Source organism: Lathyrus oleraceus, chromosome 2 (genome assembly GCF_024323335.1).
Source record: "Lathyrus oleraceus cultivar Zhongwan6 chromosome 2, CAAS_Psat_ZW6_1.0, whole genome shotgun sequence".
NCBI classification, from domain to species: Eukaryota; Viridiplantae; Streptophyta; class Magnoliopsida; order Fabales; family Fabaceae; genus Lathyrus; species Lathyrus oleraceus.
The window spans coordinates 198,300,252-198,313,805 of record NC_066580.1 but is presented as its reverse complement, the minus strand read 5'-3'; the positions used below and the strand labels follow the sequence as shown (position 1 = coordinate 198,313,805).

General features: G+C 33.9%; 1 protein-coding gene across 1 annotated transcript; it reads right to left on the bottom strand.

The window, feature by feature from the left end:
• Positions 1–5,482: 5,482 nt before the first annotated feature.
• LOC127118871 (nitrate reductase [NADH]) lies at positions 5,483–10,470 on the bottom strand. The gene is made up of 4 exons (XM_051049108.1): positions 9,308–10,470; positions 9,048–9,188; positions 7,862–8,094; positions 5,483–6,881 (listed from the first exon to the last, which is right to left on the bottom strand). The coding sequence occupies exons 1-4, from the start codon at positions 10,275–10,277 to the stop codon at positions 5,571–5,573; spliced, it is 2,655 nt and encodes an 884-aa protein (XP_050905065.1). The 5' UTR covers positions 10,278–10,470; the 3' UTR covers positions 5,483–5,570.
• Between the last annotated feature and the right edge of the window lie 3,084 nt (positions 10,471–13,554).

Here is a 13,554-nt window from a genome sequence, read left to right as displayed (position 1 = left end):
AGAATGGACACATGTTCAAGTATCCTAGCACCAAAGAATATTCAGCCATGCACAATTCTCATTTTAATGATAAAAAAATACTAGGCAAAATCAGGATCATAATGCAAAAAATCTCATCATTTTTGGATCAATATTCCATTAGATATGAATTTATGAAGTTGAAGAAAAAATAAAAAAATGCATGTGAAGCATGTACATGGCAAAGGAGGGAAAGTGGAAAATATGTGAAGCATTTGAATAAAGTGTGGCACGGAGGATCGAACCATGTGCATTTTCAAATCCAAAGCGCGCGCTACATCAAACGACATAGTTTTGACCTACAAACCCTAAGCGCGCGTTGCATGGCTTTTAAAAAATCCGCAGGAAAACCTGATGAACTCGCAACAAGATTCGCAGGTAAGCCTATGCGTTTTGTAAGAAAATTCGCAGGAAACTGGCAATGCATATGAACATTATGAACACGATGAATATCTTCATCTGGAAATTTCCAGATCCAATGAACTGTTCCATAAATCCACAAAACTCATACCAAACAACTTGCCATGCATCAAACAACAAGGATCAATGAATAATTCATGCTAAAACATCAAGATGAACACGGATCGAAGAAATCAAATATTCACATCAGAACTTAAATCACATGGATCTTCATGGATATAGCATCATTTTACTCGATTCAAAGCTCAGATTACTCAGCATACAATGAACTACAAGAATATCACAACAATTTTGAGAATTAAGGAGGTCGAAAAAGTGACCTCTTGATGAACAGCAAGTGGATTCGTGTATTTCCAAGGCTTTTGATGCTCCAATCCTTCTCCAAGGTGCTTAAGGAAGTGAATGATGATGAAAAGAAGGCTTAACAATGCATGAATCTTGCTCAATCTCCACTTGCCATGAAAGCTTCAAGCTATGAACATGAACTCGAATGCAGTGGTTTCCTCTATTTCCACGTCCAAAGATGCTCAATAATAGCTCATGATGATGAATGAATCAAGGAACAATGCTTGTGTTTGCAGAATTTTAGAGAAAAAAGTGAGAGAGAATTTTGAGAAATTTTGAAAACCTAGATCTAGAATTGGTAATTCGTGATGAAACAGTTAGGATTAAGGTTATATAGTCCATGCTAAACATGTTTAGGAAAGGATTAGGGCAAATGCTAATGAGATTAGGGGCTTTGTGGTGTTTATGCAAAAAATCAAATTTATGCTCCATGCACCCTCATGCACATGAACAGTGCATGTTCTTGGTTCAAAATTACTTAAAAACCTTCCATGCACATGTTGGAAATGATTTGGTATGCTCATGTTACACCAAAATGAATTTATGAAATTTTCCACCAAAATCTTCATGATTGAACCAATGCCATGCAACTTAGATTTCATGCCAAATGATGCCATGCTTGGAAAATACATGTTACAAGGATCAATGTGCAAAAAGAGCCACTCAAATTGGACTTTTGGTTAAGAAGTTATGCTCATTTGAAGTTCAAACCACACTTTGCCAAGTTTTGGTCATATCTCCTTAACCACACATGAGAAATATATAATCTTGGACTTTTTGGAAATGGGAGAGAAAGATGTTCAACTTTCATGTTGGACAAAATTTCATTTGAAGCTTTCTTGATGATGTAATCTTGAGTTGAAGTTGGTCCAAAACCTTTCCATTTTTGGAAACTTTCAAATTACATGTCACCTTCTATTTTTGGAAAGTCTTGATCTGACTTCAAAACCTTCAATGTTGATGTTTGAAATGTCAAATGAGACTTGTTTGAACATGAATGAGGTCTCTCTAACCATTTCCCACCTCCAAATCCATAGTTGAACTGACAGTTGACTTCTGTTGACTTTTGAGGGTTTCAGATGATTTGCACATGGACTGATGAGCTTTGAGCTTTCAACACTTGGCCAAATCACTTCATAATGATCCTTGGGTCATGTGAATTCATTGTACCAACCCTGGGGCTTTGATTCCATAGAAAATGCACTTGCTTGCTTGCACAGTTGAATCTCCTGACCAGTCTTGCCTGATGACTTGGTGAACTATGCAATGAACAATGCAATGTTAATGACCTAAAATGAAAATGTATATACAAAATGGGAGGTGCAAATTTGAGGTGCTACACCTTGATCTTCTTTTCACTATGGTTTTCGACAAGCTTCTTGAATCTCTTAAATATTTCAAATAATTCGTTCTTTCACTTGATCACATAGATCCATAGCTTTTGACTATACTCATCAACAAATGAAACAAAATACTAGTTTCCACCAATGGTATGATCCTCGAACGAGCCATATACATCTGAATGTACTACTTCTAGTAAGCAAGAGGATCCCATTGGTACCATTGAAGCAAAAAAGTTTTTGGATTGCTTCCCTACTAAGCAACCTTCATAGAGCTTGTCAGGCATTACAAGACTTGGTATGCCATTTACCATCTCTTGAGTAATTAGTTGATTGAGTGACCTAAAATTCAAATGGCCAAACCTCAAATGGCACAACCAATTATCCCTATTATCGATAATTCTCTTCAAGCATTGTATCTCTGTCGAGCAGATCTTGATCTTAAATATCTTATTCTTCGACAACGGAGACTTTAAGACCATATTATTATTTGTGTTGAATAGTTGTAAGGCTCCATTTTTCATCACAACTGAGAAACCTTTTCTGACCAGTTGTCCAACACTAAACAAATTGCACTTGATTCCAGGTACGTAGAGTACATCTTTGACCATAGCTTTTCCACCATTGTTCCTCTGAATAACTATGTCGCATGTACCTTCTTCTTGCAACGAGCTATTATCTGCAAGTTTAATCATGCTCTTCTTTGACTCATCGAAGTCTGCTAACCACTCTCTTCGACCAGTCATGTGGTTCGAACATCCTGTGTCGAGAAACTAGATCTTGGATTCGACATGTTCATCTGCAACTGCATCCATAAAAACCAAATCTTCATAATCATTTGAATCTTGACGTGCAAGGTTTGCTCCTTCGTCCTTGCCTTTTTTTCGCTCCCTTCTCTTTTCTGGACCAGCAATGCTTATCCAAGTGACCCCATTTTTCACAGTTGTAAGACTGCACACCTTTCTTTTCTTCTTTATTAGTCGAAGTTCCTTCTCCTTTTTTAGAGGATTCAGAATCAACCTTATGCTTCTAAGGGTTCGACCCAAACTTCTTACTGTTAGCCTTGCCTCTGAACTTGTTAAAACCGCCATGCTTCTTCCATGTTTGAGCCTGTAGTGCTTGTATCGAATCTTAAACGCCTTTCTTTCAACAATTCTCAACTCATGCGCCTCAAACGAACCAATCAAATCATCCAGCTTCAGTGTTTCAAGATTGTTGGATTCTTTAATAGCAACAATAATGTGATCAAAGTGAGAGGTTAATGTATGCATTACCTTCTCAACTATCATCTTATCATTTATAGTTTCATCACAGCCTTTCATAAGATGAACCAAATTCTGCACCTTAGCAACATAACCTGCAATCCTTTCGTCTTCTCCCATCTGCAGTAATTCGTACTGTCGTTGAAGCGCCTGCAGCTTGACGCCTTTAACCTCCTCACCGCCTTCGTAATACTTCACCAAAATATCACATGCCTCCTTTGCTGATTCAGCATGAGAAATCCGATCAAAATTTGCCGAGTCTACCGCCGATTGAATGTAGAGCATCGTCTTGCAATCTTTCTTCTTGGCATCCTTATGGTTGACTCTCTGAGCATCTGTTGCATTTGCAGCAAACACATGAACGCCATTAGTAACCACTTCAAGAGTTTCATGGAAGCCAAATAACGATTGCATTTGTTTATTCCACCGAATCCAATTCTTGTCATCAAGAACCGGAAGAGAGTTTGGAATACCACCGTTATTGTCGTTCATCTTTGCAGCGATCAATTAACAATCCACATTCCCGAAAACACGATCACCAACGTATGATTCTTGAAAACACGATCAAGAAAACTGGAGCTCTAAATACCAATTTGTTAGTGCATGAAACACTTAAGTGAGTGAAGGGTATGTGTCGGAAAAAAAAAGAGAAAAAATAGATAAAATAGAATATTATTATTGAATATTCTTGAAAACACGATCAAGAAAACTGGAGCTCTAAATATTCTTGAAAACACGATCAAGAATACTGGAGCTCTAAATATTATTATCCAAACAACTAACTTGATTATTATATCCGGAACAAGTATTATTACTTATAACATAAAGATTAGCTATAGGTGAGAGAATTTTGTTCGGATGATTTTTGAAATTAGAAAATATCAATTAAAACGAAGGTTTAGAATTGTGGTTTTGCGCCAAGTTAAATTTTTTAATAAGACAAAAGTGGCTTTGGTGAGAGAATCTGTAAACAAAAGTAAACAATAATTATTGAAACAAAAAACAGCTGTATGAAAAGTGCTCAGATAATTTCTTTGTTAAAATAAAAAATCATTAAGAATGGTATATAAGAAACAACCAAAGATGACTGATTCAGTGATTCCTTTTATGAGAAGCAAAAGTGAATTATTATATAAATATATGAATGGACAGTATAATAAGATATAAGATACATGCATGGGAGCTAACCAGGTAACATAGATTCCTTAATAGGACAAAAGAAAAATACTATGTGAGAAAGGGCACATGTGTGTTTGTGGAAACTGGGTTTTATCCATAGTAAAATGACCTTTCCTTTCACCAAACAACACCTTTACTTGACCTCATGAGAATGTGAAGGGTAAGGACTTGTGACTCTGCTTTTAGTGTCGTCTAGAACGAGAACATCTATGCATGCACTCAACTAGATAGTTAATATCCAACTACTTCATTCTAGAGGTTTTGATGCACTCAAGTAAATAGTTAATATTCAACTAGTTCATTTCAAAGTATTCGTGCTGGATTTGAATGATTTTAATATTAAAAATTATTCGAATTAAAAAAAGTGTTCAAACTAATATAGTTTGAATTGATTTGATTTGTTCGATTTTTTACAAAAGTAAAATAACAACATAACTCCTTATATTTAGACAATAACTTTCCATTAAATATATAAAAATCAGATTAAATAAAAGTGAAATGAAAAACATAAAATAATACCAAAAAATCAACTTTCATCTTTTTAAGGTGAAAATAAATACAAATTGTATTTAATTTACTCTCTATCATTTTTTCTCTATCATTTTTTATAATTAATAATTAAATTAATTTTATATCTTTCTAAGCAATTTATTTATAAAAAAACATTAGCCAAATTATTATATTATTACTTTTTTTCAATAAGTGTGATTTTTCTTTTTGTTATTTTAGAATTGATGGAGTATAAAGTCAATCAATAAATGATAATGGTTGAGTGTGCTCCATATGATTTTTGATGTACTTGCATGATCTGTTTATATGGATATATATGTGCATGAAAAATGGAAATTTGATATATAACTTATATTTACATTAGTGAGCAGTCAAAGAATCTTGACTACCTATAACTACATCAAAGAATGAAATAAACAATACTCCATACCAATAATAACAACTGATTCATACACTTACACATGATAAAACACTTGCACCATACACAATTTCACATCTAAAACACAAGCAAATCCTTCTTAATATCATACCCCATCTTTTCCAAATTTGGTTGCACAGCAAACTGAATCATAGGTGGTGGCCCACAAGCCAATGCCAAAGTATCCTCACCACCCAATGGGACATGCTCCCTCATGATACTCTCCGTGATGAATCCCACACTATATTCCCACCCTTCTTTTGCATTTTCCACAACATACCAAATCTTAAACCTATCACTATATATCTTAGCCCATTCATCCAACTCTTCCCTCAACAATATGTCATCCTCCGTCCGGTTCGCGTAAACGACATGCATTTCAGTTCGATCATCGGCGTCTTTCAAAATCGCATTCGCCACTTGATACACCGGTGTGATCCCGGTTCCGCCCGCCAAAAATGTTAGCTTTTTCGCAAATCTTTGTTTCCCATGTACCATAATGTTTCCTCTCCCAAGATACTCAATGTGGCCTACCGGGCCTTTTACTTCCACTATTGACCCAATAGTAAGTGAGTCCAAATATTGTGACATGAGTCCACCATTAGGAAACTTGGGGTGCACGTTTCTGAAGTAGATTTTGACAACTAATTCAAAATATCCAATTTCATCGATGCTACTCGTTGGTGTATAAGCTCGCATCGTCAATTTTCCGTCGACGGAAACACATAAGAAAACGTGTTTCCCGACGGGTAATCCCAATAATTGATCATCCGAGGGTAATGCGAAACGGAAGAGTCTTACATCATGTGAAATTGAGGTTTTTGAAATGAGCTTGCATGGGATTTTCTCACGTGGGTTAAGAGCCATGATTTCTTTAATAGGTGCAAGATGGGTGAATTCGGAGTTTCCATGCATTGAGTTATTTGGAGAGGAAGAATCTGATGTGTAACCATTAGTAACAAGCTCGCCGATTCTATAATCTTCTAGCAATTTCTTGGCTTTGTCGGAGTGGATGGCTTCGAATTCGTCGGTACAATCGGTACCGGCATTGATGAGGATGCTGTCCGTGCCACCGGGGTGGTCTTTAAGGAAGCGGGTGCAGTCATAGACGTGCCCGTGGACGATGATCCAAGCGGAATCAGGGGTTTTGTGTTTCTTAACTTCGGAGATGGAGTATGTTTTTGATGTTGTGTTCATGAAAGGTGAAGAGACACTTTTTTTGAGAATTAGGTTGGTTTCTTGTGATCTTTCTAAGTGTCTTTCTTTTGCCATCCAACCACCTGATTGGTTACCTGGTTGTGTTGGGTGTTCAAACACAATACCTATTTCTCCTTTGTGGGGCCTACACACGTTTGTTTTCACCCTAAACCAACAGTTGTTCATCATACCCTGAAAATTCCCATCACAAAAAAATATTCATTAGACTTCATTCATTCTAATACAAAATACATCTTCATGTCACTGGTATAACTGAAATATTACTCACACCGGTGCAATTAAACTTTTTAGATTTATTCAATAATACATTAATTATAAATTAATTTAAAAAAAAATTTATAATAAATAAATGAGAAAGGATTTTTTTAATTTATTAAATAATTGATATATTTAATCTATATATAAATTCAGAAATTTTAGTTATTTAATACATTCAAAAAATAAATTTTTATTACAATAATAATCAGAGAAAAAAAAATATGTTTCTAATTCATTGAATATGTGTGTATCTAACCTATATATTATCTAAGTGCATTAGTTATACCATAAATTAAAAAAAAAAAAATCAAATAAGATCAGAGGGAGTATAGAAAATAGGAAGTACTAAAATGTCTGTGCTATGTTTCATAAATGAAAGTGACAAAAGATTAATAAAGACATAGTGTTCATTTTAGGCCAGTAGTTTTCCAATGGGAGTAAGCCCACATATTCATAAAAGTATGTTGCCATTTAGTGGTCAAATAATAGGTACCGACATTAGTGTGCAAATTGTAGCACAATGATTTGTGGTCTTTAATTAACTAAATTATACTATTAATATTTGTAGTATATCAAAATTAAGTTTTAATATCATTTATAAAGCAAAGTCCAAGTTGGTTATGTGAGAAAGAAAACCATATATACTTATTTTAATTCGGTATTATAATGCTGATAGCAAAGTGAAAAGGTCACACACAGTATTTAATTCTGCCAATAAATTATAAGATCCAATACTTGAGCAAATGGAGATTAATTAATTACTAGTATATATCTCAGTTAGTCCTTTTCTTTGAACATTTCTCTGCTTTTTCAAAAAGCAACTTGTTTTCCAAACAATAAATTTATATAGTATAGAAAAAATCTGAATGAATTATTATATGAGAATTATTTACCATGACATTCCAAATGAGGTTTTCAGGTTGGGTATTAAGTGCCTCATCCCATGCTCGAACAGCAATTTCTTTGGTCCCTAGAAGGTCCAGTACCTCTACTTCTAAAGACCAAAAACACCAGCACCAATACTTGCCGTATTTCGTAGGTTTCTCTGGATGCTCCAATGTGCACACGTGCCATGTTTCTCCACCGTCCATTGTTATTTCAACTCTTGTCACTTTTCTTCCACCCCCTGCATGTACACCACTAATGTCATTTTTCAAGTCATTCAACTAGCTGCCTACCAATTAATTACATGTGGAAGCTTTTTCCAAAAAAAGATAAATTACAACTTGGAAAATTTGATGTTTTCTTCTTGTATTCTACTAACAATTTGAAATATCAACCATACATTAATATTCCTAATTAGATATTTTTTGAGTTACAGAATACTCATGTTGGGTTCCAAAATTAACCAAAATCCTATCATATTTCAAGACTCTTTGTTTATTAAAATATATGTATATTCTCTATGATTTTATTTATAAGAAAATTATTTTTTAGACTCATTAAATTGATAATGTATTTGATCTATACACTGTTTTATTATATTAATTATTTAATATATTAAAAAAATAATTATTTTTTTATAAATATAATATAAGGAATATTATTTATCAAAAAGATATAATTATATCATCTCTCAATATATGAGTCAATTTTATTAATTATTAGTAATTATTATTATGAAAATTAGTCATTCTACCTTTTTTTTATTTTGAAAATAGTTATCTTCTATTAATTTATTAATTTATAAAGTAAATTTTGTATTTCTTTGTCATAATATTCATTTCAAATTTCAATAGAATCTTCTACTTTTTATTGTTTACTATAAAAAATTTGTCAAATCTTTTGCAAAACTGGGTGATGACTTTTAAAACCCATGGTTTAGAGAGGGACAGATAAAACTTAAAAATATTGTTAGTTGTTCATATTCATAATTAAAATAGAGAATCTGTCAAAAGTTAAATTAAAAAAGATAAAGTGTTTAATCAAGATTCCTTCTATGATCAAACCCCCCAAAATATCACTAATATTCCAAGTAAGAAATGATCAGTCAACACAAATTTTGTGCCAGAAGTCAAAGCCTTTTCCATAACTAACAAAGAGTATTCTGTAGAATGAAAACCATCAAATCGAACTCACCGGAATATGAATAACCTTTCAGTGTATATGGCGTCTGCGTGGTCCATGAGTTTATCGGCAAGATCTCATCGTGACACGGCGTCGTAATCACCGAGTTTATGTTCAGCTCGTTGATGATATATTCCGGCTTGTACCACCAACCTGCACAAACACAATTTAAGATTATGTTAAATATAATACTATGTAATACAAACACTTCTGAAATAAAGGTGTATCTGATGTCGTGTTTATAGTCCATGTTTCCTATGATAAAGTTTTACCTTCTTCATTGGCTTGTTCTGCATCAACATGAGAAGGAAGAACTCTATTATCCTTATAATGATAATGACCATCACATTCATCAGAAGTAACAACAATCCGTTTCAGCCATTTCACCATGCGACCACCAATAAAACCAGGTATAATAACCCGAACCGGAAACCCATGATCCGGAGCCAAAGCTTCACCATTCTGCATGTAAGCAAGAATAACATCACGAGAAGGATCCATTGCAATTTCTCTCCTAATGCTAGTTCCATATTTCGATCCACCACCACCAGGTAAATCCTCAGCACCGTAAAAGCAAACATGAACCGCACCTTTGGACCGTGCCTGGATCCCACAGCGTTTCAGCACGTTGCGTAACGAAACCCCGCGCCATACTGAGTTTGAAACCGCGGCAGCACCCCAGTTGAAACCAACGCTTTGTTTCACCATGTTTTGTTCCTTGCGACGGTTACCGGCGCAAACCAATGTAACGGGAAGCTCCCGGCTGGGAAACTCGCGGACGAGACGGTCCATGGTGAACCGGGTTGGGTTTTTAACCAACCCGGTAACTTCGACCGTCCAGTCTTCCCAACGGGCTTTGGGGACGGCGCCGTGGTTTCGGACGTAGTGGATTGGCACCGGAGTGATGAAACCGTGGTGCATGAGACGAGGGAGTGGTGGTTCTGAATTGAAGGGGTGTTTCCCTGTGAGACGGACCATGGAAGCGTTTCGTGTGACCCAGTTGTCTAAGGTTCCTTCGTCTCGTGGGTCGAGAATTGACTGTTCGACTTCCGCGTTGGTTTTTCGTATGAGTTCTTGGAGGTTCAATGTGTTATCGTCGTCATCTTCGTCGTCGCTGCTGAAGGGATCTAAGTTTACCGGGAATCCCGGTTTCAGGTCGTGGATGAAGTTGTTGCTGGGATTGAAGGTGCGAACGACGCCGTTTAAGCCACGATACTGACGGTTGTCAACTGAAGCAGCCATTATGGAGAAAGAAAATAATTTTAATTTTTTAGTGGAGAGGAGAGTTGTTTTGTTAACTCCCTCCTTTCTCAGTTTGGGTTTGTAGGAGTGGAGAAAGGGAATTTGGTCATTTAAATGAAAGGTTGGATGGGATTTATATAATGGGAGATAGAAGAACAGTCTGGCTTTACTACAACCTTAGCCCTCAGATTTTGTAAATTTTGACAGTTTGGCTTGGCCATTTGATTCACTTAGTGACATCACTTTTTTTTTATATAACTAAATGGATGGCTAAAGTGCAGCAAGGGTATTGCTTTAAAATTCTACGAAAATCAAATAGTACAATTTGTCTTGGGAGTACAAGACAAACATAAATTAATATTCTCTCACTTTATTAATAAATAAATTGCATTTTTGCAATCTTTTCAAAAAACAAAATTAAACATATAAATAATAATTTATTATATTATATCAATATTTTAAATATAAATATGTGATTTATTAGAATACATGTCTTTTATTAATGGACTGTTTATCCTCTTAATATATATTTTATTAGAGTTTAATAATAGTCAATGTAAAAATACATTACATATATATTTAATTAAAATATTTTAGATATATATTTAATTAAAATACTTTAAAGTGATTACGATAATATATATATATATATATATATATATATATATATATATATATATATATATATATATATATATATATATATATATATATATATATATATATATATATATATATATATATATATATATATATATGAAGATCAACTTACTCTTGGAATAAGTTTTTATAATTTAATCTAAATCATAGTCTTTAAATTGAATATAATCTAATGATTAATTAAGTAAAAAATGTTAATTAATTATTAAATTGGATTCAGTTTAAAAATGATTAAAAAAATTATTTTTAGAATAAGTTAATCCTGATATATATAGTTATTTATTCATTGATTTTGGTTTAATTCAACTGTGTGAAATAGTTATTTATTCCAAAATATGATATCTTTTTATTTTTGTTAGATTCTCCTCCTAAAATAGACTATTTATATAAAATATTTTTAATATTTTATTATATTCCATATAAAAAAAGTGATTTTTCTATATTTTCTATAAAGTGAAATTGTTAGTCTGCGGATTTTTGTATAGTATTTCTCTGAGATTGCTAAGTATAAAATAAGTTAGTTATAGTTTGGATGTTTCGATAACTTCGATTGAAAGGTTGGATCGACTTGCTTATTAGATGTTTTTTGACTTAGTCTACTTTTGAGTTAAAGGTTTAGATAATCTAGAAATATGCTAAGTCTGGTTTGGAAGAGTCTCATGAACAGATCTACAAGATTATAATCATTCTCTCTTTAAAACATGTTCATAATCTCGAAAAGTTTTTTTATGATTTGGCATATTTGATAGAGATAGAAATGAGATAAATTCCCGAGCTAAGTACATGTAGCTAATTGTCTCGACGGAAGTTACAAAGATTTAAAAGACGGTTTGAAATGATATTTACATAATTCTCCTTCATGAATCTGCATCCTTTCTTTTAACCTTTTAAATTCGAAGCATTTACTTGAGTGATTTTTTATGTTCTCGTTTTAATCCTTATTTTCAAAGCAATTATGCATTATTTCAGTTAGAGTTTATGTCTATATTTTCAACACTCAAACATCAATATTCAAAGTACAAACATATTTTTTCAAACCTTTTGCACAAATATGTCATAGGATTTTTTTTTAGTTTAATCAAGTGAGGGAGCGAAAACTTTTGATTTGATTTACCAAAAATAACGGTAAACAAGTCGGAACGCCTAGTGGAACCATTTTATGCAAGAAATTCAAAAGTTTGTAGAAATGTTTTGTGTATTTGTGTTAATTATGTTCTTCATACATGAAATACTTTCAATGTATGAGTGCTTATACATCTGAGAAATGGTAAAATTTTAGTTGATATGACACGTCCAAAAAATATTTCCCTTCCCCAGAATAATGCTCTAGACAATTAAGAACAACCAATCGAATCGATAGTTGGTGGTGCAGGTACTTCCACAACCGTTTGAGTAATCGATCCTTGTATAAGTCAAATGTCAGTTTTGACGACATTATCAAAAGTAGTGGCTCCTCCACAACAAGTAACGAGTATTATGACTACTCTCAGGATCACACAAGCAATTATAGGAGACCTTAGACCTTATTTTCTCCCAAGATCCACATTACCCCCTAGTAGTAGGGAATATCCCTATGGCATGCCAACTACAATGATGACATGCCTAAAACATAGTGGGTCTACATATATAAATAATGTAATGACTGTTGCATCTTCTCTCAATCCATATTTAGCGTCATGATCTGCCATAAGCAATCTTAGTCGAATGGCATGACCACAAGGAGGGTTAGGAAATATCCCTAAAGTAATATCATCCATAACCACTAATTCCCTAATGTTTGTGAGACAACAAATGGATGAAAGAAACCATGAGATGGTGAGCATGGTTACACACAAAATTTGGTATTGTGTTTAATCCTTTGATCCAAAACACAAATAATACTTACCAACAATTGGCACATCAAATGGGTTGAATTGTTGATTTCTTTGGCGCTTCTCAAGCGCCTATCAAACAAATCCCTCAACTTCAAGCAGGGGGAACTGATAACTCAGGTTTCCCTAATAACCAAGGGCAACAACGAGTTATGCCCCCAACAAGTCAAATAACATGTACAAGGGGTAGTCGAACCACATATAGGTCAAAATGGCCTAGAGGTGGTATTGATCGATAGAAATCAAGATACAAAATAAGTGGTTAGGAGAGTCCACAAAATAAATTTGGGGGGGGGGGGGGGGGGAAATAGCATAGCCAATATGGTTGAATAAATCCTTGCTTAAAATAGGATTAATGTTTGTTTGCATAGAGCATACTTTGTTTCTGCCTTGTTTGAGTATGTATTGCAAACTGAACTTCCAAGGGGGTGGAAAATCCTCAAATGTACTAAGTTTGCAAGTGACACCAGTGAGACTACTCTCGAACATATTGCTCGATACCAGACAGAGGCAAGTGACTTGGCTAATAATGAAAATTTAAAGATGAAATATTTCCCTAATTCTCTGGCGCTTTCCCTTACTTCACTAACCTTCCCCCAAATTCCATATGTAACTGGAATTAATTAAAAAAGGTATTCCATGAGTATTTCTACATGGTTCAATTTGAGATCAGTCTGAAAGAATTAGATAACGTGAAGAGAAAGTTCTATGTGTAAATATATGACTATCTCAATAGGTTTAGGATA